Source organism: Aquila chrysaetos, chromosome 10, assembly GCF_900496995.4.
Source record: "Aquila chrysaetos chrysaetos chromosome 10, bAquChr1.4, whole genome shotgun sequence".
NCBI lineage: Eukaryota > Metazoa > Chordata > Aves > Accipitriformes > Accipitridae > Aquila > Aquila chrysaetos.
Window position 1 is genome coordinate 37647965 of NC_044013.1, and position 26046 is coordinate 37674010.

The following is a 26046-nucleotide window of genomic DNA, read 5'->3' on the forward strand; positions in this document are numbered from 1 at the left end:
GATGAAGGGGTGGGGGGGGCCCGGCTTTGTCGGTGCCCCGCCCGGGGATGGGAGGAGGAAAACCTCCCGCCGTCCCTTTAACAGCCAGCGGCGCTGCTCGGAGTTCAGGCCGGGGTCAGGGGGAGTTCGCAGCCCGGGTTTCACCTCCGAGCTGGCGGCGTTGGGAACCCCGAGGAACCGCTGCTGCTTCTTCCAGCTCTTCTTCCTCCTTTTCCTCCTCCTCCTCCTCCTCCTCCCGTTCCGTAGGACCGGCCGGGAGAGCGGGGTATGGAGGAACAGCAGCAGCAGAGGAGGAGGAGGGTGGAGGGGAATAGCAACCGGCGGCGGCCCCCCCCCGGGGCTGAGCCATGAGAGTTCACCGAGACCTCGGCTGGTTGGCGGAGGCCACCGGGCGCCCAGGTAAAGAGGGAGCCGGGGGGGGGGGGGGGGGGGGCAACCCCCAAAAGATTTAAAAAGAGGGAAAAAAAACCACCCAAAAAAAGCAGCTCCGCGGGAGCTTGGCTTTACCCACCTGGGCGGGGGGGGGGGGACGGGGACACCGGCACCGGGGCGGAGGCGGGGAGGGGAGGTCCCGCTCCCCCCCCCCCCCCCCCGGGCTGTCCCCCCGCTTACCTCGCAGGGAGGGGGTGTGGGGAGAGGAAACGGGGGCGGGGGGGCGCCCGGGGGTTGGGGGGGGGGGGGCACGGCCGGCCGCCTCCCGGGATCGGGACGCATAAGAGCCGGGAAGGCGCCGCGGGGAGCCGGGGCAGCGGCTCTGGGCAGGTAACGGCGGGCGGCGGCCCCGGGGGGGGGGTGTGAGCGGATGGGTAGGGGGGGACACCGGCCTCGGTTCTTCCCCCCCCCCTCCCCTTTATCCTCCGGCAGGTGGGCGCGGGGGTGCCGGGGCGCTGGCGGGGCCGGGGCGCGGCGCTGGCGGCGGCGGCGGCGGGTGATGTCACTTTCTCCAAAAGCCTCCGGGGGTTTTCACCCCCCCAACCTCCCGCCCCCCCCCCCCCCCCCCCCCCCCGGCCCGCCGAGAAGCGAGCCCCCATATAAACGGTGGCACCGGCCAGGCGGCCGAGCAGAGCGGCCGGGACGCGGCGGCGTGCGGGGCTGGGGGCTGAGCCCCGAACCGGCCCCCCCCCCCCCCCAGACCCCTCCCCGCGTGGGCTGAGCCCCCCCCCCCCCCCCTCCCCGACGTGTGGGGTCGAGCCCCCCACGCGTGGGCCGAGTGCCCGGGCCCGGGGGGGGGTACGCGGGGCCGGTTGCGTCGCTGACGGGGCGGTGTGTTGCAGGGCGGCGGGCGAGGAGCGGGATGCTGGACGCCATGGAGGTGCCGAGCCACTCGCGGCAGCTGCTGCTGCAGCTGAACACGCAGCGCACCAAGGGCTTCCTGTGCGACGTGATCATCGTGGTGCAGAACGCGCTCTTCCGCGCGCACAAGAACATCCTGGCGGCCAGCAGCGCCTACCTCAAGTCGCTGGTGGTGCACGACAACCTGCTCAACCTGGACCACGAGATGGTGAGCCCCGGCATCTTTCGCCTCATCCTCGACTTCATCTACACCGGCCGCCTGGCCGAGTGCGAGCCGGGCGGCGAGCAGAGCCTGGGCGCCGTGCTGGCCGCCGCCAGCTACCTCCAGATCCCCGGCTTGGTGGCCCTTTGCAAGAAGAAGCTGAAACGCAGCGGCAAGTACTGCCACCTGCGCGGGGGCTACGCGCCCTACAAGCTGGGCCGGGGACTGCGCGCCGCCACGCCGGTCATCCAGGCCTGCTACTCGGGGACGCCGCGGCCCGTGGACTTGCCGCCCGTGGAGCCGGCGGCGCCGCTCAACACGCAGTGCGGGGAGCTCTACGCCTCGGCCGCCCAGGGCGCCCCGCTGCACCCCCACGGGCTGTGCCCGCCCGAGCGCCATTGCTCGCCGCCCTGCGGCCTCGACCTCTCCAAGAAGAGCCCCACCGGCCCCTCCGCCCAGCTCCTGCCCACCGACCGCCTGCTGCCCGGCGAGCCCCGCGAGCCCTCGCTGCCCCCGCGGCACGACAGCCCCCCCGTCAGCGCCGGCCTCTTGGCCGGCCACGCCGCCGCCTACAAGGACTCCCCGCCGGGCGGCGAGCCGGGGGGGCACCCCCACGCCCCCGACCCCTTCCGCAGCACGCCGCCCTGCGCCGAGCCCCCGCTGCCCCGCGCCGACGGGCGCGAGCTGATGTACCGCTGGATGAAGCACGAGCCCCTGGGCCCCTACCTGGACGAGGGCGAGGCGGAGAAGGAGCTGGAGCGGGAGGAAAAGGCCGAGTCGCCGCCCGCGGCGCCGCAGCCCCGCTACCCCAGCGTGGAGAGCAACGACCTGGAGCCCGATAACAGCACGAGCGAGGAGACGGGCAGCAGCGAGGGCCCCTCGCCCGGCGACGCGCTGGACCGCTACTGCAACCACCTGGGCTACGAGCCGGAGAGCCTGGGCGACAACCTGTACGTCTGCATCCCCTGCGGCAAGGGCTTCCCCAGCTCCGAGCAGCTCAACGCCCACGTGGAGGCCCACAACGAAGAGGAGCTCTATCACAAGGCGGCGGCCGAGCAGGCCGTGCCCTTCCTGGACAAGGGCGGCCCGGGGCTGGGTGACATCCTGCGGCCCTACCGCTGCTCCTCCTGCGACAAGTCCTACAAGGACCCGGCCACGCTGCGGCAGCACGAGAAGACGCACTGGCTGACGCGCCCCTACCCCTGCACCATCTGCGGCAAGAAGTTCACGCAGCGCGGCACCATGACCCGCCACATGCGCAGCCACCTCGGCCTCAAGCCCTTCGCCTGCGACGCCTGCGGGATGCGCTTCACCCGCCAGTACCGCCTGACCGAGCACATGCGCATCCACTCGGGCGAGAAGCCCTACGAGTGCCAGGTGTGCGGCGGGAAGTTCGCCCAGCAGCGCAACCTCATCAGCCACATGAAGATGCACGCGGCCGGCCCCGACGGCAAAGCCAAGCTGGACTTCCCCGACAGCGTCTACGCCATGGCCCGCCTCACCGCCGACCAGCTGGGGCTCAAGCAGGAGAAGGCGGCCGAGCTGCTCTCCCACACCTCGCACTTCCTCAGCGACCCCAAGGCCATGGAGAGCCTCTACCCGCTGGCCAAGTTCACGGCCGAGCACCTGGGGCTGAGCCAGGACAAGGCGGCCGAGGTGCTAGCGCAGGCTCCGCACCTCCACGCCGAGGCCGCCCGGACCATAGAGCGATACTCGCCCCCCTAGCGCCGGCCCGGCCGGGGGGCTGGGGGGGCCGCGGGGCTCCCCTCGCTGCCCCGCGTGGAGCTCGGGGGGGAGGCGGGGGGGCGCGACAGGCGGCGGGCGCTCGTCCCCCGGCGCTGCCGACGGTCCCGGAGAACTCGCTCGTGGCGGAAGGTCCCATGAGAGCTGCCCCGGGACGGCTGGACGGCGCGTCCCGCGACGAGCGCCCCGGCTTGCCCGGGAGAAGCCGATAATTCAGGGACTGACCTCGTGGCGTGGGCCCTCCTTGCCTTGGGGGGAGCTGCCGGGGCCCCCCCCCCCGGCACCGTGGCGGGAGCGAAGCACGAGCCGTGAGGCCGGGCTGCGCCCCGAGGCTTTGGAGGACATGAGCCAGCTCCTTACCTCAGGGCCGTTCCCCGGTGCTGCCCCCCCCCGCCCCCGGGGCGAGGGGACACCCTCGGCAGATGCCCGCATCGCCCCGGCCCCGCGGCGGGACCCCGCCACGCTCGGCTCTGCCACGATGGGACCCGGACTGTGCCGCCTCGACCGCCGCCGGCCCGTGAGTAGTTCGTCCGTCGTGGCCGGAGCGACGCCTCCGAGCAGCCGTCCTGACCGGGAGCGGCGAGCGTGGCCGTGCTGGGGCTGGGTTGGGGGGGGGGGGGGGGGGAATGCGTGTGTGTGCCGGCCAATTCCCCCCCCCCCCCCCCCGCCCCAACTGGGGCCACGCTGGGAGCTTGGGGACAGACTGACGGAGGGGGACGGTGGGGTCTGGGCAGCGGGTGCCGGGCAGGGGGACGGCGGTCGGGTCCGTGCCGAGGCCGGGGGGGGGGGGGGGGGGGCCAGGGAATGGCGATGCTCCTTGCCCAGGAGCAAGCACTGACCTCCTGGCCCGAAGCCGGTGGCTCGGCCGCTGGCCCCCGCCGTGTTTTCGGGAGGTGGGGCAGGGCCTGTCACAGACTGAGCCCCTGGGCCCTGCCCCAGCAGGAGCCTCGCCATCAGGGATGCCCGGGGGGGGGGTCCCGGGGGGCCCAGGGACCCCCGGGGATTTTGCCCTTGGGTGGCCACTGGCCTCGAATATTTTTTTTTTTTTTTTTGCCAAAGATGCCCGTCCCCAGCGCGGCCGGGCCGGGCCGGGGAGTTCATGACAAAGACAAAGCGGTCTGGTTTGTCAGCTACGGGGAGGTGGGCAGGGGCTGCGGGGAGGGGGGGGAAAGAGCCGAGGGAGGTGAGGAGCCGCCCCAGGCTGGGCTGCGGTGACCTGGGGCCAAGCTCCCCCCTTTCCCCGTTGGGGCACCCCCTGCCACCACCGTACCCCGTTTTCTGCCTTCTGCTCGGTGTGGGCAAAGCCCCCCCTCCCGCCTCGGGCCTGGACCCCCCCCCCCCGGCCCGTGCCCTGACCCCTCTGCCTGGGGTTAATGTGAAGCTTCTCCCCCCCCCCACCCCCAGCCCCCTCCTCTCCTTTGCACATGAGGCCCCGGGGTGGCCGCCAGCAGCGACTGTCCCCGACCTCACAGCCACTGTGCCTTAGCCTGAGCTGGCTGCTCCTGCCCAGGTGCCCCCCCCACCTCCTTCCCTGGGCTGCCCGGGTCGTCGTCCCCCCCCCCCGGGGCTCCCCAGGACCGGCAGCATCCCCCCAAAGCTGCCGTGGGGCAAGCGGCGGCAGCAGCAGCACCCAAAGCACAGCTGGCAGCACCCAGCGGGGCCGCCGGCCCCCTCTGTATCACGTCCGATTTGTACACGGGCTCCTCGCCCCCCCCACCCCCTTTTTTTTTTTTTTTCTATAGTCGAAACCGAATGAGCAATAAAATGACATTAATATGCGTGGCCTTGCGTCCTTCTCTGGGGGCGGGCCTGGCCGGTGCGGGGTTGGTGCTGAGAGGTGACCCCGAGGGGTGAAGGCTGCGCCGAGGGGGGGGGGAACGCGACCGGGGGTGCGGAGCTGCAGGGAGAGGAGGCGAGGGGCTTTGCTGTGCGTCTGGTTTGCCCGGAGTCCCCCCGGTTAGCAGGGGCCAGCTGCGGGGTGGGGACAGAGCCGCCGTCATCCTTGCAAGCACAGATGTGTCCCACTGCCGTCCCTCCCCGGTGCCCCCCCGCGCCCACCTCTCCCCCAACCCCGACAGCAACTTGCCCGCCAACGGCAAATGAAACAACATGCTGCACAGACAAGTGTTTAATACTAAAAATTATTAAAACCATCTTAACAAAATAGCCCGAATGCGCCTGCCTCCCCGAGAGATGGGCTCCTTGCGGGGGCTCGGGGCAGCAACTTGGTAGAGATGGCCCCACGCACGGGGCACTCAAGCCAGCGAGACCCCGCTCCGCTCGTCGTCGTGCCGGCTGGTCTGGTGGCAGCAAGACCTCTGTCCCACGGCCGAGCCTGTGGCACAGTGCGAGGGGTCGGCGTCCGGCAGAGCCGCAGGTCCCTCCGAGCTGGTACCCCGGGAAGGGCCTTGCAAAGCAGCCCTGGGGGCAGCTCTGTTAGAAAAACAAATATTTAAACACACCCGGTGTGGAGGAGAAGGCAAAGTCTACGCGCTGCTTACAGCCAGCGCGGCGCTTCACACGACTGTGGGCACCGAACCGGGCCGTGGGTGCCGTGGCCCCGGGTGGGCTCAGCCACGGTGACGGCTCCATGCACCCTCCAGCAGGCGTGGGTGCCCCAAAGTCTCTGTCGAACAGGCTCTGTCCCGCAGCACAGACCCTCCTCCGCCGGCAGCCGCTCTCGCACAGCGTCCCGAGGCTGGGGCATTTGTATGGCACAGGTTAGCGAGCGCAACCCCTGCCCGAGTCCGTCGCTGTGCCGTGCAGCCCCGCCGCAGCCGGGCGCTGCCGAAGCTCGGACCCCAGCGTTGGTCCTCGCCGTGAGGCCGGGCAGCTGGCGCGGGGGTAACATTGGGCTTCCTGATGCAGACACCGCGTCCGAGCCACCCACGCAGGAAAGGAAAATGCCGGGCTCCATCCTACCGCTTCCTCTGCCACCTTTGACGCTTCCCTCCCACGGCCGCGGTGCCCCAGCAGGGATCGGGGATAGCCTCGGGGTCACTCCCACCCTCTGCTCATGGGACTGGGACTTGACAGAGCTCCAGGGGCTCTGGTTCACGGGTTAATGCTCCCTCTTAGCTTCTGTATCTAGCGTCTAACTGGGCCGGGGATGGGACGCTCACTGATGGGGCAATGTCATGGGGCGGGGGGGGGGGGCTCAGCAACACCCCAACCCTGCACCGGCTCCCGGTGCAGTATGACCCAGTGACAAGGGGTCCCTTCATGGCTCCCTCTACGGTGAAGGGGCAACTCGAGAGGGGACCCTCCCAGCTGGGCAAGCAGTGGGGGGGGGGGGGCCGGGCGCTGCCCTGGCTCCCTCCAGCCCTGCCTGGCCCTGCAGCCACGGGCAGAAGCCGGATCCCACATGCAACAGGAGCCCGTGGCAATATGAGGACACACGGGACCTGTGGGACAGCCAGTCCTGGGGTCCTTGGGAGAATTTTGTTAGCCTCACGCTGAGTCTTAGATCAAAAACATGTCTAAAGGTAGCGGGGTGGGACTAAGGGGTTTGGGGAAGGAGGGAAGGGGCAGGTAATGGCTGGGGTGGGCAGGGGAGCAGGACAGAAAGCAGCTGTGGGGGGACTGGGGGGTGTTCAAAGCTTCCCCCCGCCCCACCCCAGCAAAGCAGGCAGGGCACACACCTGAAAACTAACTTATACTGAAGTCTGAAATGAAACTCAACAAGCAAATCCTGCACCAGGGAGAAGACGAGCGCCTCCGCAAGCAGCACCCCCGGCGTGAGATGGGCATGGGGTGGGGAAGGGGCCGGCGGCCTGGGGCTGCCTGTGCCACGCAGGACGAACAGGCTGGGGCAGGAGGGAAGCTGCCCTTGAAGTCCACAGCCTCTTCGAGGGGCACGAGCTAGACTACGCAATCCCAAAGTCTGCGCCGGCGTGTCCCCGGACTCTGCCCTACGCAGCCTACAAACCCGAAGAGCCACCGACTCGTGACTCGAGCTCTCTGCAACCAAGCAAACCAAGCAAAAGGCTGGCGATCTGGCACGGGCTCACCCAAAGCTTCCCTAGCCAAGGGGGCTCACCAGCTCCGCTCTGGCACTGCCCAAAGGCTGGTGGGACCCTCAACGGCCCAGCCTCCACGTGAACCATCCACAGCAATGACCTTCCCAGCTGGTCTGCCCTCAGGGGGGGGCCCTTCGCAGCACGGCCATTCTGGGGTGGGTTGAAGACGTGGCGTTTATTGTTCGTGGTGGGCTGGAAGGCGGTGGCGGCGCGTGGTGAGGGCTGCCGCTGAAGCCGGTCTCCCACCGTAACGGGCTGCGTGACTAGCTCAGGGGCTGTCGGCCCCGCTCGGCCCCCTCAGCCCTCCTGGGCCCACTTGAGGAAGGTGGGGATGTCCCGCACTGGCACGTTGCGGGTCAGCGCTTTGACTCGCAGGTTCCTGTCGTCCGTCAGCAAAACCACTTCCCTGAGCAAACGGATGGGATCATCTGCAGTGACAGAGAGCGAGAGAGCGGCGTGAACCTCAGACCTCCCCGCTCTGCCCCAGCCCTCGCACCCGTCCCACACTGTGCCTTCCCCATGCTGTGCCCCCCCTCCCAGCTCCCCGCTCCCCGCCAAGGCTTCCCGGCGTGGCTCGGAGACAGCACTTCATCTCGAAGGCCTCCTTCTCCCCACCCTGCGCTGGCTGGGGGATGATTTGTGATCTCTGCCCGCAGCCCTGGGGTCGGGAAGGCCGGCGAGCAGCACCAGGGCCGCAGGCTGCCCGCATGCGGTGGTGCAGCGTGCCGCAGGCAGGGAAGAGGAGGTCCCTCTGCCTGACCCCGGCCAGGAAGACGGCCCGCGACCCTGGCTCCAGCAGGAAGCTGGTGCTATTATTCTGGTGATCTCATTATAAGATCTAAAACCACCCCTTATTTTTTTTGCGAAGTTTTTTGGAGTCGCCACTGACACCGAGGCGTTTCTGGCTGGGGCTCAGACAGCCAGAGAGAGTTGAAGCCTGAGAAATAACCGAAGGGATCTTGCCCCCAGATGGATGAGCTGCCCCGCACGCAAGGCGCCGGGCTGGGATGTGGGAGCCACGCTTACGTGTGTGCGAAGCAGGGGAAGCATATGGGGTATGTGTAAGCAGCTGGGTCCTGTGACCAGAGTACTGTTCCTATGAGCACAGGAAACACAGTGCCTCCGAGCCAGGACGGGAATGGAAAAAACAGAGTTTATGGGAGCCCAACATGGGCCCAGATTGGCTGCGCGGGGAGCAGCAGGACGAGGGGAAGGGGAGGGTGGCCAGGAATGCGGGCTACGGTCACGGTGTCGGGGCTGAGGATGGCGAGGCGAGCGCCCCGGCCGGCCCGTGCCGGGTGGAAGGGGAGCAGGGGCTCGGCGGGAGGGCAGGCCCAGGGCCGAGGGCTGCCGAAAGCGGGATGGGGAGGTTTTGCGCGGACACTTTAAGAAATGTGTAACAATAAACATCCTCTGCTCCGCGCTGGTGACGCGCCTCCTTGTTACAAACCAGAGGCTGTCAGCTTGTCAGGCCCCATTCCCCATAATCCACATGATTTCAAAATTCAGCATCATTTGCACATAAACATTTGGTGACGGTTTCTCTGTGAATCTGACAAGTTAAGCTGCTAAGAATTCGCACTGACAAATGCGGGTTGATTTCTTGGGCAGCTGCTGATGTGATTTCCATCCCCACTGCCCTGGCAACAGCCTGGGGGCTGTCTGGTCCCAGCATGCGTGGCCGATACCAACTGGGCATTGGGAGGGAAAAGGGCCCTGGACAGGAGGCACCAGGGCTCGCAGGGAGAAGGCTCTTTCTGGCCCTTCCTCATCGCTGCCAGCACCACAAAATGGCTCTGTGGACATTTATGATGGGCTTCTCACAGGCTGGGGCATCCTCAAAGCACAGTGAGGTGCACATTTGGCAACGCGGTGGGAGGGCCACAGCCTGGGGCTGACCGGAGGCAGGCGGTGGCACCTTGGTGTTGAAAGAGCCAAAATGCGGGAGAGATCGGCTCCAAGGGCCGTGAAAGAGAAACAAGAAGAGTCTGTGGAATGCAACAGAGAAGGGACAAAGAGGATGTGAGGATGTTCTACCTTTGTTGGAGGGCATGAAATCCTTGGCCTTGTCATTGCAATAGTGGAGGCAGCAGGACAAAATCAGGTCGTCATTGTTTCCCTGGAAGAAAAGGGCAACGTTACCCTTGGCAGGAAAAAAACCTACAATCCCACCACCCCGACCTCTGCATTGCCTCGAGACGCAGCAGAGAGCAGGGCTGCTCCGAGCCGAAACACACAGAGCCTGCAGGAGCCTGCTCAGCCGCCTGCAAAGGTGGAGACAGAGCTACCCCCTGCCCAGAGCTCACGGACCCAGGGTCCCTGGTTTCCCCCAAGGAGTTGGGGGCAAAGAGCCTCCAGCCCTCGGCAGCACTGCCTCTGTGTCCGAGATGCCCCTTACCTGCTGGCCAGTGGTGTCTTCGCTGCGGAAGGAGATGGACTCCAGCTCGTTGCCTCGGCTGGTCAGAGCCCTCAAGCAGTTGTCCCGGCTCTCAAATCGCTCCTCCAGGAATTCGATGGACTTCCTGGCTCTCTCCTGCACTTGGCGGGCATAGCCTGCAGCCCGGTGCTCCATCTCTGGGCCCTTGGCCAGGCCATCCAGCTCGTTTATCACTTCAAACAGGAAGAGGAGGTACAGTTACTATGGGACAAGGTGCTCCCGTGACCTGCTGCTGGAGCACGCAAGTTGCCAAGGCCTCAGGGCCGGGGCACTGGGAGCTGGCTCAGGAAATCTGGGTTCAGCTGCCGCAGCGTCCCTGGGCTCCTGGACTTGGCTGCGGGTCTGGAAAAGCTTTGCTGCCTTCCACCTCCATGGGTCACCTGGCTCGGCCCCGAGAGCGCAGGCACCTCGCCCCTGCAGCGTGGGTTAACGCTCCCTAAGGGCACCTTGCTCTGCTCTGCGAAACGCTGGGAGCATCACTGTGCCCCCCCCACCCCACGCTCCTGCGTCACGACCAACAGCACTTCCGTGTGTGCCCGAGGCTGTCGGAAAACCACGGCCTCCTGCGGCCCGCTCCTCCGCCTCCGAGCACAGCGATGGCCAGCAGCACCATGCCTCCTGCTCCGCAATCGCGCCGCCTGGCTCTGCACCTCTCGGCTCCCTGTACTTACTTTCAGACACAGAAAGCCGCTGCCCTCCCGCTGCAGGGCTGGACGTGGGAAGAGGGTCACGTGCGGGAGCAGGCAGTTCCCACTCTGGCACTGTTTCCCGCACAAATCCTGGCCCCGTTTTCCCACCTGAAGCCGCTGTCCCAGGCTCCCGGCAGGGGACATGCTCTCTCCAACACCTCACCCATCTGGGTTTGCGCATCTGTCCTGACATATGCTGCTTGAGACGAGCCTCAGCCTGGGATCAGGCGGATTCCCAGCCCATTCGCTTTCACCGGAGCCCATCAAGCCTTAGAGCCTCCCGTACCGCTGCCAAGCGGCCGGGAACCCCAGCCGTTGCGGCCCCCCGAGCCCAGCAGAAGCCCGAGGGACCCCAGCAGAGCTCCAGGAGGGACCCACCCTCCGGCGCCGGGGCTGCTGGAAGAGCCGCTCCGCGGCGGCGGAGCGCGCGTGCGTGTGAGCAAGATGCCGCCGAGGCGGCTAGCGGCGAGGCCGGGCACACAAGCGTGCGGCCAGATGTGCGCACGAGCGTCCTGCCTTGCCTGCGATCGTACACAGGGGCTGCGTGTGCGCGAGGCCGGGCGCGCGAGAGAGCTGGTGTGCACGTGTGCGCGAGGGAGCCTCTGTGCGCACAGTGTGTGTTTTAGCCATGGCTTCATTTCTGAAGATTGTTTCCGAGCCTAGAGCCAAGTCCTGAGTTCAAGTGGGAACTATGCATTCCTTGGGGGTTCGGGGAGAGAGCTCGGGGTCTGAGGCCTCTCCCCAGTGCTGTGAATCACTGCCCGGGGAGCCTGCGTGATCGCTCTGTTCCATGGTGAGACTGGCACTCACTGTCTGGGTATTCAAATTAAAGCTGCATGGAGCTGCTTTGCTCTTCGCTGGCCGGCGACTCTTCTTGCTACCGACCTGATGCTGCCATTTCCACACAATGCACGGCTGGGCCCGGGGTGGGGGGAGCCGTGCAAGAACGGAACATCAAACAGGAAAAGCTGGTATTCCCTCCCGAAATCCGCCTTCCTGCTTCCAAGCTAAACAGGCTTCAAAGGGGAGGCTTGTTTGTGCTTCTGCACCAGGCCTGGCTTCTCCATGGCGGGGTCAGCCTCAAGGAGCACGGAGCAGGTTAAAGAGCAAGAGAAACAAACCCAACGCGAAGCCGCGTGCTTAACCCCTTGCTGCATCCCCAGGAAAAGCGGGGAGGAGTGCCCCGTGCTGGGGGAAGGGCACCGCGCATTATCTCTGGGCTGGTGATGGGGCACGGCATCAAGGACTCTGCTCCCAGCAGCCACAGGCCCCCGGCTTACCCCGTGGGATGGGTTCCTCCTGCCTGCACCTGGGTCTCAGCACTGACGGCTTTCCTGGGGACGATGGGGAATTTGTCCACTGTCCCGGAGTGGACAGGGAGTTGCCAGCTTTGGGGTGCTTCAGCAGCGGCAGGGAAGGCTCATGGCAGGCAGTGGGAGATGAGTTACTCTGTTCCCCGCTACGATGGGCTGTGCAGGGAGGCAGCAGGACAGGAGAGCACTGAAGGTGCTCGGTCGCTGCTGCTCCTCCTGCCTGTGGTAGGGCAGGCCAGGCCAGGCTCCTTTTGCAGGTTGAGGGCAGCAGCATCTTGGACAGGGACAGGACCAGGTTTTTCAGCTCTCCTGTAACGGCTGCCCCTGGCTGGGGTTTGGATGGAGAAACCTCACGCCAACCACAGGAGTGCACCAGGAGGCAGGGCAATGGCTCCAGGGCAGGTCCCAGCTCTCTCAGGTATTAATGCTCCACAGCCCCAAGGGCTGCCTAGGCTCTGCCGGTGCTGCAGGCTTCCTTCCCTTCGCTTCCACACAAAGCCCTGGCACTGCAGTGCCAAGCCACGGAGCTCCTTGGCAGCTTCCGTGCTGAGCTGGGCAGTTGGCCAGCCCCTGCTCCCCCCCACCCAGGGGTCCCATCCCCAACCCCAGGAATCCCTCCTGAGCCAGGCTTGTTGACCCCGCTGGGAAGGGCGGCAGCTGGATGTTGGCTCTGGGGCAGGCAGAGCTGTCTGCCGGACACCAGGGGTTGAGAAGGAAGCCCCATAACGGCTTGGAGGGCAGGCAGCCCTGTGTGCCGCAGCCCAGGAGATCGCCACGAGCGTACACCTCACTGCCTGGACGCTGGAGATGCCCACGGGGCAGAGCTGGCCCCCGGCCTCCCAGGGCTGCGGCTGGGATGGGGCAGCCTGTGGGCTCTGCGAGGCTTGGCCCCGCTCCTGCCCTGGCCTCTCCTGCTGCCCTTGGGGATCCTCTGAATGCCAGGTTGGCACTGGGACGTGCTGGGCGCCGGCGTGACACTGGCCGGAGGAACGCTACCTCTAGCCCAGAGCGCGATCAAACAATCAGAGCAAAGGCATCTAACCAAATCCTCCCGCCACCCTGGGAGACCACCCAGCAGCACAGCCGTTATCTGCCAGGGTGAGTGTTTACCAATAACGGGAACCAGCTTGCTGTTTTACTGCGAGCTTTATAAGGATAAAAAGAAGGGCTGGGCTTGAGCAGCTCTGAGACGCTGGGACACAGGCCGGCCATTTGCTCAGGCTGCCTAAGCCCCAGCTCAGCTGGGATAAGCTATCTGCTCTGATTGTTTAACAATTCCTCCTCCTCGCTCCCTCCAAAATTCCCTCCAAATCCCATTTAACACCCGCCTGCCTCTCCCAGCCCCTGGCACCCCCAAATGCACCAAGAGGACAGGAGTTAGCTGAGCAGCGCGGGCAGAAAGCTGGTAGGAAGGGAGAAGGGCGACACGGGCCGAAGGAACGCCAGCCGTGCCTGGGACGAGACAGAGCAGGACAGAGGCCAGCCCCACGGCACGAGCCAACCGGCTCCAGACCACACAGGCACTGCGGGCACGTGGGGCATGGAGAGACGGAGCCGGTATGGAGGGACAGCCCGCGCTGGCGGGGAGGGGAAGCCCCCGCCATAGCACTGGCCCGACTCACCGATCAGGGGCACCACCAGGATGAACTTCCTGCAGTCCAGCAGCGTTATCAAGCTGCCGAGGTGGTCGATGAAACCGTTGGTGTCCGGGACCAGGAAGACAGGTCTGATCTCCAGCTCCATCTGCCTCATTTGACTCTGATCTTTCAGCACGGCCTGGAGGAGAAGGACATATGATGAGTAAGTAGGACGTCAGCCCTACGACCCGTGGACCCTGAGAGCAGGAGATAAGCCTGGCTGGCACGCACGCCTCCCACAGCAAGGGCAGCGTGTGAAGGAGACTGGCAGGAGGCTGCATCCATCCCACCAGCACACCTCAAACACCAGCTCTTGCAGGTCCACGGCGCACACGTGAGTGGGATGGTGAAAGTCTCCAAGAGAGCACTCTCCTAGGAGAACAGTCCTGTCCAGGCTCTGGGGAGAACAACTGAGACCAGCCTTGAAAATGGAGGTGTTTTGGGAATTGTCCCATTTACAGGACTGGCAGTTGCCAGGACTATCTGCACTGGTGCCAAAAGACCGACCCCAATACAAAACAGAGGGGAGAAAAGGGCTGGAGGAAGCAGGTCCTGGGACTCCAGATGGAAAAAACATCAAGGTGACGACAGCCAAAAAGAACCAGTTTGGGACACGCAAGTCCTGCCAACTGCATCCTAACACAGGGACCCCAAGCAGGCAGCAGGAGGGGAGGTCTGTGGGGTGGGGATGCTTGGCTGAGTGTCTCACTCACTGTCTCACCAGTTCCAGCACATGCCTTGCCTTTTCTGACTCCATCCAGCTGGGAAACCAGGTGGGTTCCAGCCCTGGAAACCCACAGCACTGTCGCTGGCTGAGCCCTTTGCACCCACTGGAGACCAGAGGTGCTCACACATACGTGGGAAGGGTCTGCTGGGTCTTACTAGCAACACTGCAGGGTTGCACCTGGATCTCTGGACAATGCCAGTTGCCAAAATGGGGCCCAAGAGCTCACATATTACTTTCAATGCTATCGAAGGACTTGGGCTCTTTAGTAAGTCACAGGCTTAAAAAACTCAGGATGCTATTCTAGTGCTTCCTCTGCTTAAAAATAGCTTCCCTGGACTCGCTGATGTTTGTTGCCTCTAATAGGAACCGGTCACCCATGGAGCACAACAGCACTGCTGTGGAACACATCCACCATGCAAAACCTTACGACAGCGAGCTCGCACCCACAAGACGCACCCCGGGGACAGGAGGCGACCGCCGACCCTGTCCTGCCCAACGTTACGGGGAGCTCCCCCTGCCCCGGGGTGAGGATCCGAACCCTCCCACGGTCATGCCAAAGCCTCGGAGGCACCCTGGAACAACGAGCTGCACGGGCCAGCGGTGGCCATGGAAAGAAGTGGTTTTTAATCCATTTCCAAGTGTTGTCATCTGGCTTTAAATCAAGGCGACTTGACGCTGCTACCTCCCACAAGTGTCTCCAGGCAAGGCAGCAACCATAACCTCACCACGTGCCTCTCACCCTCCTTCTGGCAGCACCGGTCCCGGGGCCGCAGCTCCCATCGACCCTGAGGGGCGACGGGCAGAGGGGGGAGCGCGCCAGGTCCCCTCTGCTGCGTGGCAGCACTGAGGTGGCATGACAGCGGGAGGATTTGCCTCCCTCGTCAGGCAGGGGCAGCTACAATGGCACCAGCGTCCCAGTACAGATGCTGCCACGGCCGGCCGCATGCCAGGTGCCATCCCTGCCTGTGCTCTGCCTTCACCCAGGGAAGTGTTGGCACTCCCTGGCGGCACGGGAACCCCGTGTTGGCAACTCCGGCACGCCGCTGCCTCCTCACCGTGAGGAGGCGGCAGGTGGGGTTTCTCCCTGGGGTTTGGGGGTGCGGGAGGAGACGCTTGTCCCTGGGAGGCACCAGGCCCTGCTGAGCTCCACCTGCTATGGGGAGATGGAGAAGGGCCCCCTCGGCCAACGCAGAGACCCAGACTGAAGCGGCACGTCCCTTGTGCGGCGGCCAAAGAGGTCGATGGCCCCGAACTTGCAGGACGGCGGGGGGGGTCAAAACCACGCGGAGTCCGATGGGCGACGACTGTCCTACGCGAGCAAGGGCTGGTGGCGGGAGGGGACCCCCGCCTGCACCCCGACATGGCTCCTCGACCCCGGGACTCGCCCCGGCCCACGCAGGCAACGTTGCGAGCATGGTGCGAGCGGGGAGCTCACCTACCCGTCCGGCCAGAGGCGCGGGGGTGACAGCAGTGGGGGGCAGTACCCTCGTGTGTGGCATTTGCCCCGGCGGCTTTTGCAGGCCGTACCCGGCCGATTCCTGGCAGCCGTGAGCAACGCCTGTGCCGGCCGTCACGTCCCATTCCGCTCGCCGGGCCGCCCGGTGAGAGAAGGACACAGGATGCGCCGGGAGTGAAAGAGCGAGGTCGGCGGGGAGCGTGCCAAGTCCCCGCGCACAGCTCCGGGCCGCTCGGGGAGCCAGAGGGAAACTCGCCTTTGCAGAGTTCAGAGGCCGGCAGCGAGATTTATTTTTGTTTGTGTGAGTAAAAGGCTGCAGAAGCCTCCGGCCAAGGGGTTTCGGGGGGAGAGGAGTGGCCTGTGATTCATGCGGACGCTGGCTGGCCCTGTGCCAGAGATGAAAGGGAGCCCATGTGCGGGGAACAGGGGAGGCAAGAGCCGCATTAACCCTTCTGCTGGTCCGTGGGGCATGGTCCCGTGCGGAGGAAGGAGAGCGCGGGGATGCGGATCGGGATGCCTGCGTCTGGGGCCCAGCTTCTGTGCCGCCACCAGTGCCAGAAACGAGCCGCCGGTCCCGCTGTGCCTCAGTTTCCCCGATGCAAGGACAGGGAGACAGTGGCCCGCACGTCCTGCTGGGAGGTGGGCTTTGGAGAAGACCCTGGGGAGAGCAGCACGGTTAAAACAGCAGAGGTACAGCCTCCCCCCAGCCCAAGTGTTTTAGGACGGTCGGGTTTTAGCCTCGTCTTACTGGGGTTAAACACACTGCGCGGCTCGATGGCAGAGCGACCCCGCAGTGCTGGACGTGGCAGGGGACCTCTGAGGCTGGGGGCTCCCTGCTCCCCCTCAGGGCCAGGCAGCTCCCCTTCTCCCACCTCCTGCATCCGCACGCTGCGGCCGTCAGAGCTGCTCCCACCCGCAGCCCCCTGCCCGTCCTGCTGCTCCGGCCATGGGGGCTTCTCCCAGGAGCTGGGCCAGAGCCAGAGGTGGCTCCCCCGGCTGCCCCAGCTGGTGGCAGCACTGAGATCAGACACTCCTGCGCACACAGTCCCAAATTCCCAGCTCATCCATCAGCTGGGATCACCTGGAGGATTCCCCGGAAACCGATGTCCGGGCTGAGGGCTTCCAGTGTGGACAAGGGGACCAGTTCCCAGAGAGCCAGGCCACCAGGTGGTACTTTCTGCAGAGTGTCAGGGGGGAGACCTGAGGGTCTCCGCCACCAAGCACAGAATAGGAAGGGGCTCCACGTCGACCCCTGGGGTCCCGCAAACAGACCCCAGAGCTCCTCCGCCCGTGGTGCCGGGCTGGCGGAGAGGCCTGGAGCCGAAGCTCGGCAGAGACGGGTGCCCCGCTGCCTTCGGGACGGGTTGTACGGGGTCACGCCGCTCTGCCAGGACGGATGGGCCGTTACCATCCTGCCACCGCCTCTCCTGCCCCGACCCACTCTCCGACTGCGGGGAAACCCAGCGCCGCTGCCCCTTCCAGCCCCGCGTGCTCTGCGGGGATCGGAGGCGGATTTTCCAGGGCCGAGAACAATGCCTCTCTAGTCTCTGCTCGAGGGCTTCCTCCTCCTAAGGTTCGTCTCCAGCGTCTTCCTCAGGAGTAAACGTGCCCCGTGCCTGGTAGCAAACCGGGGCCGCCGCCGTGGCGGAGCCGCCGTGGGTGGGTGTGCGTCTTCCGCAGCCAGCAGGCACCCGCTCCCAGGCAGGTGCGTGTCGGCGCGTGTGCACCCGCGGCATTGTTCCTGCGCGCCGAGGAGAGCGTGAATGGGATACGGCTATATTTAGCCACTTACTCACACTACCGCCACAAAGGAGCGGCTGCATCTTAAGGGGGCGGCCGTTCCGTGGGCTCAGAAGGGACAGGAGAGCGGCTATTTTGGGAAGACATGTCATAATTGGCCGCCCCGGTTAAGCTGCTTCTGTAATGCTGAGCAAAACAATAGCAGCATCCAGAGGAAGAGCCTGTTATGTTTCAGGTGGGATGTTTTCAACCGGTCAGGAAACTCGACCGCTCCCAGCGCACAGCGGCGGCACAAAGGACAGGGGACGCTGAACAGCATGGACCAAGGGCCTGGCCAAGCAGCGGGGGCGGCTGGGAGCGCGCGGCAGGACCCGGAGCTGGCTGGGGACACAGCCCTGCCGGAGAACGCCGCCTGCCCCGGCAGCGCCACTGCCGCCTCCTCTTGCCCACTCGCCTGCCTGGTCTCTCACCCCTCCAAATATCTGGGCAGCGCCCAGGTATGTGCCTGGTCTTTCACCTCACCCCGACGCATCGCTGCTGTCGCCAGCCTGTGACATGGGGCTGGCTGGCAGCTCCGTCCCAGCCTGGGCAAGCGGTGAGGGCAGAGGCAGGCTGGCGGCAGAGCCAGGGAGCAGCAGCCAGTTCATAACCCAGGGCCAGGCAGCAAAGGACGGCTTCCTCGCAACCAGGGCTGCCCAGGGACGCAAGAGGCTATGACCTAACCCCGCTCTGGCCTATGTGCCCCCTCTCAGAGTGATGGTTTTGGGGTCCAAGCTCGTGTAGGAGAACAGAGCTGAGCTCTCCTGTTCCCTCTGCAGCTGGTGCTGGCCGAGGGCCACCCCTGTTTGCCATTTACCCTGCCTGGACCTGTACTTCGCCGGCAGCTCGAGCCGCCGTCCTACGAAGGAGCGCGGTGAAGCCCAAATCCCCCTCGAGGTGTAAACGTGACCCCAGCATGGATTGTGGTTGAGAGCTACAACAAGGACCTGCAGGGCTGTCCTGCCAGCTGATGCGGGGCAGGTAGAGCAGCAGCAGTGAACCTGGGGACAAGCGTCGGGTGGATGATCTCCATCAGCCGCAGACCTGGGCTGCAAGAGGCAGGGAGCATGGCAAAGATGGGGAGATAGTGGCCATGCTGAGACAGGAGCTGCATCTGCTGGACTTGGATGAATACGTGGAGCTGTGGCTTGTCCCCAGGACAGTGAAAGGGGGACTCGGAGGGCAGCCGATGCGTGAACTCCGTGGGTGAGCAGTGAACAAGAGAAATGGGCTGTAACAGGGAAGGCAGAAGATCCCCAGGTCCCAGGAAAACAAAATCTCTTGAGAAGATCAGAAAGGTCAAGGACCACAGGCCAAGAGAGGGACAGCGGAGGGGCTGGAGGCTGAGCTGGCTCCGACCTGGCCTCCCCAGGCAGCGCTTTCCACCCGAGCTCCTCTGCTCCTCCGTCTCCGGCCGCGTGGTCAGTACCAGGGCAGGGAGAGGACCAGGGCAAGCACACATGTTCTACTCCGGGCTGTTCCCAGCTAGCTATGGGCTGGATGACTTTACCGAAGCCCCAAGGACCTCTCCTCCACCCCGCGCCTTCAGACTCCAACTGCACCTCAGCTCTCAGCTGTGCAGCCCCTGAAGCTGCCCACACCCTCGTTTTGACCTCTCTCCGCCTGCAAGCATCGGCCCCAGCACGGCTGGGGAGGAAGGGAGGAGCATGCCGGGGGGAGAAAGCCCCTGACAACATCAGGCAGCCCCCACTCTCCCTGCAGAATGGGCAGCGGCCATCCCAGGGGGCCCTGCTGCAGCTGGGCTAGTCGCCGGGGCCGGGATCTGCTGTACGCTGCCCTCCCCGAACATGTGCAGTTCCTGTTTGCTGTGTCTGTACAAGGCAGTGGGAAGTGGGGAATTTACTTACACCTCCCGCTTAACAACCCTGGGAGGCTGGAAGGCTTCAGGCCGCTTTAATTTACAGCCCATCTCTCCAATCTCTCACTCGTTCGCTGCTGCTTTCTTCCTCCTTGTATTAATGTGACCCAGGTACCTGCCAACAATAATGGACTCGCTTGCGGGGGCGGCCCCTCCCTCCCGGCGCAACTTCTACCTTCGCCTTGATATGAATTGCTCCAAATTCAAATGAAAAAGAAAAAAGGCGAAATCTTAAAGGTTGGGGTGGGTTTGGAAAAGCGAAGCGCAGTGGTTCTGGGCCCGGCGCCAGTAGCCGGAGGGTACACATGTGCACGCTCTCCCAGTAGGGCCTTCAGCAGCCCTGTTTTACAACCACCTCGGCACACACTGCAGAGTTCACGCATATGGCCAGACAGATGTGTCTGGCTTACGTTCAAGGCTGGAAAATGAAGAATTATGGAAGTGAAGGGCCCTGGGCATTAGAGAGGGCGGAGGTGAGGGGGAGGGGAGCCAGGGAGAATTTTTCCTCTGCTGAGAAATCCTCATCTGGGCTGCGAGGCTGGAGGAAGAGGGGTTGCGAGCGGCGAGGCAGCCAACAGCCATGCATGTGAGACCGCTCTTAAAGCGACAGTGTGCACTGCCAGGCGTCTGCTCCCAGTCCAACCAGTTTACTTCACCAGCTCCCACTGGGAAACACGCTCAGATCAGGCCAGGGCCAGGACGGGATCACCTGTATCCCGTCTGTTTGTCCCCATAACGATGGCAACGCTTTGCAAGCGGCGCTCTGGCTGCAGCAGCCGTTCGCAGACTATTTTTCCTGCCGCTGGCTCCCACATGAACTCTGCCGTTCACGTCCCACCCTCTCCCCCCCGTCTGCCTGTGCCCCACTGCACAGAAAAGCTGCTTTCTCACCGAGCCTCGCTGCCACGGAGCCTCTGCCCCAGGCAGGGGGACAGCTCGCTGCCTGGCACACACTGCACTACAGCCATCAGCTAAAGCACTTCCCTGCCAGGGCTCCTGGGTGTGCTGGCAGCTCCATGGAGACGCTGCGTCTGGCTTCACGAGAGTCCCAGGAGTCCCCGCAACATTCATCTCAGGGCCTGGGAGGGCAGATCTTACCCTGGGTGGGGACAGCAACACCGATTTGGCCCTTCCAAAGGGCCAAAGCTAAGCTTGCTGCTGGGTTTCACAGAGGCAGCGCAAGGCACCTACGCGCGGGAAGCCCAGTGTGCTATGGGACATCCCGAGAGGCCACTGGTCCTGAAGCATGCCAGGGAAACGGCTGCGCATCACCGGCACGGTGAGGCAGGATCAGCCCATGTTCCAAAGGAAAGCAACTCCTCAGCCAGCTTGGGCGCTGCAGCCGCACAGCCCATCCTACCTGAATCTTGTCTTGACGACGCTGCTGCTCAGCTACTTTCCTGGCCAGGGCTTGCTTCTTGGCTCTGAGCTCCTTGATGTCCATCTCTCCTCCACTGCCTTCAGCCTCAGAATCATCTTCAAATGCCTCAATCCTCACATCATCTTCCTTCTTCCAGGAAATGCAGAAAGACAGAAAAACAGAGGAGAAGTCATTGTAAGGGATGCTGGTGGCAGGGGCCGTGCTCGTTCTGCTCTCCCCCTTCCAGGAGATAAATCCCTGCCAGGCACGGTCCATCACCGCTTGCTGATGGGCAACTGACTATTTCTAAACATCCAAGAGAAGCAAGCAAAATAAAAAAATAGTAAACATCCAGGAAATGACAAAGGTAATGGGGCAGGGAAGACAGCGACCAGGGAGGACAGGGGCAGCCCTGCTTAAAGCTCTGTTCTAAAATCAAATCCTCTTCCTTGCCTTGGAAAACTCTTCCCACAGCCTTGGGTGAGTCACTGATGTTTTATAGGCGTCAGTTCTGTAAAACCATGCTATTTCCCTGTCTCTCCACTTTGCCCTGCTGTTTAGGCTGCACATCCCTTGGAGCAAACGCTGCTTCTCCCCACCTGCCTGCACTGGGGCTGTACAACACTGCTCTCACACTGCTGCCTCATCTGAGCCTAGGCACGCAAGCTGATCATCTTGACAGGAAACTCAGATCCATGAACCCAGGACACCAAAGAGCCCGTTCCCCTTCTCCGTTTTGATCTCTGAATAGACCAGAGATATTCCTGCACCCACCCCAAAACTTCCAGCTGGGCTGGAACAGATGTTTTAGAAAGAGACGCTCAATCTTGATTTTAAAGCTCCGCATGATGGAGAATCCACTGCGTCTCGAGGTCAGTCATTTCAACTGTTAATTACTTCCTCTGTTAACATTTGCATCCTACTTCTAGTCTGCCTTTGCCACGCTCCTGTTGGCCAGGAACCTTGTGTTTGCTGAACTGAGGGTTCCCTGGTTCTCCAACCTCCTGCCCGCCCAGGCACTTCTGGACCATGTTGCATCTTCACCCTCTCCTAGAGGCACTTCCCTGGGTCTCCCCACCAGGAGGTCTGCAGACCCTTTCCAGTATGCCTGCCCTGCCTGAACTGGAGATCCCAGGATGAGCCATACTGTTCCTACCCCAGGTGAAGGCCACGCTGGCCTTTCCCTATGCACCCAAATCTTCGGGACACAGGAGGGAGGGAGGTGGTGGCTGGTGTCCAGCTGGGGATCAGCCACAACCCAGTTCCACTCCCAGCTTTGCTGCTCTCCCCAGTGGCTCCCTGTCCAAAGGGGAGACTGTTCCTCAACACGTGTCCCACCAGCAGCTGCCTGCACACACGTGCTGCCCAGGAACCCAGCTCTGCCGCTGCTGCTGACAGTCCCCTTGCCTCGCCCAGACCCTCTTGCTCCCCAGTGCAGCAACCACGGGCCTTCCCAAGCCTTGCCATTACCGATGTCCCCTTCTCTGCACAAAAGCCAAGGGTTGTGATGGGGCTGCGAAGAGTTCCCAGGTGGTACCCAGGCAGAAAGACCTGCTCTGAGCCCCCAGAAGGCTGCAGGAGGCGGATCCTGCACAAGAGGTATCCCCCAGAGGGATAAGAGCAGGGACAAGAGCATTGCTACACTCCCTGCCCTGTGCAGGCTGCCATGGCATGTGTCAGCAGGGGGGACTCGGGCAGAAGCTCGCAAGCCTTAATTTAGAACAACTCCAGAACCGCACAGTCGCATACTCAATCGTTTCACCCAGACTGCACACCCGCCCGGCCACAGAACCACGTACTCTTCTCTCCTTGTGACTTTTTAGCCATGGGAAGGAGGAAGATGGAGCCCTCAGGCTCAGTTCCCTCTGCCAGGACAGCCTGGACCACAAGGGATGGGGGGATGCTGCCAGAGGGACGACGTCACGCAAGGGCCTTGGGAAAAAAGCGTGTGTCAGATGCAGATCTGCTGCGGTGGGTTGGGATCTGCTGGCGACAAGGGCTGGGATCTGGTGGTCATGCTGGCGAGCTGGAAGCTCCCTTGTGAACAGAGCCCAAGGAGGAAGCCCCAGGGTTGTGCAATGAGCTCACGCGGAGGTTCCCACAGCCAAGCAGAGCTGTGGGGATGGGGCAGGAGGGAGCTATCCTCCGTACCGTGTTTGTTCATAGCAGAAATGGAGGGACTGACCCAACAAAAGGAGTGCTCCAGAGGACAGAACCGTCCCTGTCATGACACTGGGTAGAACCTGAAGATTCCCCCATATCACATGCTTTTAGTGGTGTCAGCTTGAAAACCTCCTGCACTTTCTCCAGAAGAGGACAAGGGTCCAGGTCTTCCACCTTACAGAGACATCTCTTGCTACCTGGGGTTTTGCTCTGAGACCCAGTGCAAAAAAATCACCTAAAATCTGTCCCCTGCTCAGCTGGAGCCGGCTGCTGGGACAAGGAGGGTGCCGAGCACATTCTCGCTGTGGGCTTCTCTGGCTGTCAGCTCCCTGGGGTGCACGGGGCCACGGGCCACCCAGTGCCAGCAGAGGCAAGGTGCTGTCCCCTGCACGGGGCGATATCCCCTCTGGCTCTGCAGCGCCCAGCCCTGGCGCAGGGAGGGGACCCGGAGAGAGCCTGGGCAGCGCCGGGCCACCCAGCTCCCCGCTCCCAACGCCTCTGCCCCTCTCTCCTGTTTCCCTGGCCTTTCCAACTGCAAGATTAAACAGAAGAAAAGAGTCAACCTGCAGAGCGGCTGGCAGGGCCCTTAAACACACACACGGAGCCTGGAGTGAAGCAAGGCCTACAGGAACAAGCAAGGGCAGAAAAACAAGAGTTGAATTCCTTAATCACATCAGGATGTGAGAGGCAGGGGAGGGACGGGGCGCCAATGTCAGCTCTTCCTGTACGTGTGCTGGAGGCTGGAGCTCAGGCCTCCGCCGCAACGAGCTCCACGGCTATAAACTTGATCCTGAAGCTGAACCCTGACACCCCCTCGCCCACCTCCTCTCCCGGGGCCGCGGCGCTGCACGTTATTAAAGCTCCCCCCGCTTCGGGTATGAAAAAGCAGCATCTGGAACTCATAGCAGCGTGCGAGATAGAGGCACGCGGGTTGGACTGGCAGGAAAGGGCACGAGCGAAGTACACTCGGGAGACAAGGGCTGTGCACCATTTGCCCCCCCCCCCCCCCCCGCCTCCCCCCATAAAATGCACACGCAGCTACGCCAGCTATAAATAGCGGGAGCTGCAGGGCAGGCAGAGGCTGGGCCCCACAGGGGTGATTCTTCCTTCACCGAGGCGCGCTCTTCCCGCACGGTACCTGATCTTCCAGTTGTTTTCCCTCTTGGCTTCCCATTTCCTTTCCCATGGCGTCTGGGACGGGTGCCACTGACACATATTTTCCACCCTTGAATGCCAGCAAAGGCTCTTCTTGTCCACAAAGGGCTTCCAGGAAATACTTCAGAACTGTGACCCTCTTGCAGTCGGCTGCAATAACCTACAGGGTGAGGACGAGGGGGTTGGGGAGAGGGAAAGGAAAACAAAGTCAGTGCAAAGGGGAGGCAGATGGGCAATGGCCAGGGGAAAATGTCCGGGGCTAGAAGGCCCAGTGGGATGCAGGCAGCACTGCACAGCACCGCGAGGATGTGCAGGGTGCCCCTCTTCTTCTAAACAGGGATGGAAGGGGTTTGCCCAAGTCTCATAGCCCACTGTCCCCAGGGAAAAGGAGGCAGGCGAAGTCAGGACACCCAGCACCAATCCGTGTCCTGTCCTGCGCCCCCTGTGCACCCCAGGGCCGCAGGGCTGCCAGGGGGCAGCCAGCCCCCTGCCCAGCCCCACCAAATGGGGGAAAGTCCTGCTGAAGCGTGAGAGATGAATGATGTGGCCTATCCTTACTGTTTTGTTTTGGCTCCATTGCCAGATTCCCCCTCACAAAAGCTGGGGAGGGATGCAGGTGTGAGAGCGGGCGGGTGGGGGCATTTGAGAAAAGCTGAGCCCCTCCTCGTCTCCAGCCCGACCCCGTCCCACGGGCCCATCTCACGGACCAACTGGGGAGCCCCGTCAGGGAGGCTGGGACGGATCTGGCCAGAAGGAAACTCAATAGCTTGGGTAATTATCCAATTTACGAGGCTCTCAAATGGAGTTTCCAGAGCACAGGAGCCCGGTGCCTCCACGGCCCCATCCTGCGCGGCACAGCCTCTGCCGGCGCCTCCACCATGACCAGCCTCGGCTCAGACCTCATCCCCTCACAGCGGGGCTCTGCACCTGCAGAGACCTCTCCCCTGGTGCTTCCTGCTGACCGGCATCTCCCCGGGGAGCAGCAGATTTACGGGGAGAAAGTCAGCAAACAGGGGCTAGAAGTGCTACGCGCTACGGAGACAAAGCCCACGTTGATGCCCGAGTTCCTCCTGCCCCCGCAAACCACTCTGGTTTTGCTCTGTACGGAGACCCCCATCCCAAAAGGGTTCCTGCAGGCTCCCGGGACTGGGATCCCAAAGCTGAGGAGAAGGCCAGACCCCATACAGGCGACTTAACCAGGCGCCTTGCAGCCAGAGACGCTGCCTACTCTCCCCCCCTGCATCCTTATGCCGTGCGATACCATTGCCATGCGTCCCGGCCCCAGCTTGGCGGAGACCGGCTCGTCACCCTGCCGTGCCGGCGGCGGTGCGTGCCCTGGATGGGGCCGTGCCGCGGTGAGCGGAGGGCTGGCAGCGGCACGCAGCCCCGCTGCACCAGGCTGCCGTGAGAGGAAACTTCTGCTCTTCCACAAAGCTGCCAGTTTCCTCTCTGCGGGCTAATTTTAACCACCGTGTCGCTGTAGTGCGTGTCAAAAACCTGACCCTCCTCTGACCTCCAACCTCCCACCCTGGCTACTGCCTGAGCGAGGCACCCTCATGCACCAGCAGCCCGGGCTGTCTCCGTTTGAAGCTGCCACTCTGGGACCCTGCGTCCCTCCGTACCTGCAGGGACAGGCGGAGGGGGAGGAGAAGCCCCTTCCTCCCCATGGGAGGCAGTTGCTGCTGCGGAGCGGTGGTGCCAGCAGGGTGATCGCAAGAATGTAATATTTCAGGGAGCAAGGGACCCATAACCACTGATTCTGCTCCTAAAAAACGTGTCCTACGGGACAGAGGTGAGCAAAGGACAAGGTGATGCAGGCTCAGCAGCCTCAGGAGCAGGGCAGGCTGTGGGGGACCCTCTTTCCCAGGAAAGCCCTTTGCTGCTTGGGATATCCAGCCAGGAGCAATCCCGGCAAGTGTCACTGCAGGAACATTTCCATCCTCCTGGCTCTCCTTTAGGAACCATTCCGCAGGGGAAAGTCAGAAGGAAAAAGAACAAGAGCAAAGTGGGAATGGCTGTCATGGGAAACATCCCTCCTGAGAGCTCCGGGCTGCAGTGGCCTCAGGGGAAGTGGTGGAAACCTCACCGCCTGCTTCATCCCCAGCTCGACGGGTTAACACTGCGGAGACCTGGCCTGACTCACACAGGGTGACTTCAGCCCAGGGATTTTCCAGTCCTGGTATCTGCAGTTCCC

General features: G+C 63.6%; 2 protein-coding genes across 6 annotated transcripts in view; one reads left to right on the top strand and one right to left on the bottom strand.

Moving 5' to 3' along the window:
• Positions 1 to 5014, top strand: HIC1 (HIC ZBTB transcriptional repressor 1). The gene is made up of 2 exons (XM_030028815.1): positions 1 to 399; positions 1275 to 5014. The coding sequence occupies exons 1-2, from the start codon at positions 348 to 350 to the stop codon at positions 3218 to 3220; spliced, it is 1998 nt and encodes a 665-aa protein (XP_029884675.1). The 5' UTR covers positions 1 to 347; the 3' UTR covers positions 3221 to 5014.
• Positions 5015 to 5351: 337 nt separating this feature from the next.
• Positions 5352 to 26046, bottom strand: part of SMG6 (SMG6 nonsense mediated mRNA decay factor) — a 119404-nt gene continuing 98709 nt past the window's right edge. For 3 of the 5 annotated variants that reach the window (XM_030028809.2, XM_030028807.2, XM_030028805.2), the window contains exons 14-19: positions 23836 to 24012; positions 20535 to 20684; positions 13319 to 13472; positions 9656 to 9867; positions 9295 to 9376; positions 5352 to 7685 (exon numbers count right to left, since the gene is read on the bottom strand). In XM_030028809.2, the coding sequence (XP_029884669.1) occupies positions 7555 to 7685; positions 9295 to 9376; positions 9656 to 9867; positions 13319 to 13472; positions 20535 to 20684; positions 23836 to 24012 (906 nt within the window). In that variant the 3' untranslated portion in view covers positions 5352 to 7554. The remainder of the gene's footprint in view (positions 7686 to 9294; positions 9377 to 9655; positions 9868 to 13318; positions 13473 to 20534; positions 20685 to 23835; positions 24013 to 26046) is intronic. The other 2 variants (XM_030028808.2, XM_030028806.2) reach the window with 1 other exon arrangement.

Bases quoted from the DNA above. Each gene is read 5' to 3' on its own strand.
- HIC1 (XM_030028815.1), top strand. From the start codon at position 348: ATGAGAGTTCACCGAGACCTCGGCTGGTTGGCGGAGGCCACCGGGCGC. The intron at 400-1,274 runs GTAAAGAGGGAG...GGTGTGTTGCAG, and splicing joins GGAGGCCACCGGGCGCCCAG to GGCGGCGGGCGAGGAGCGGG.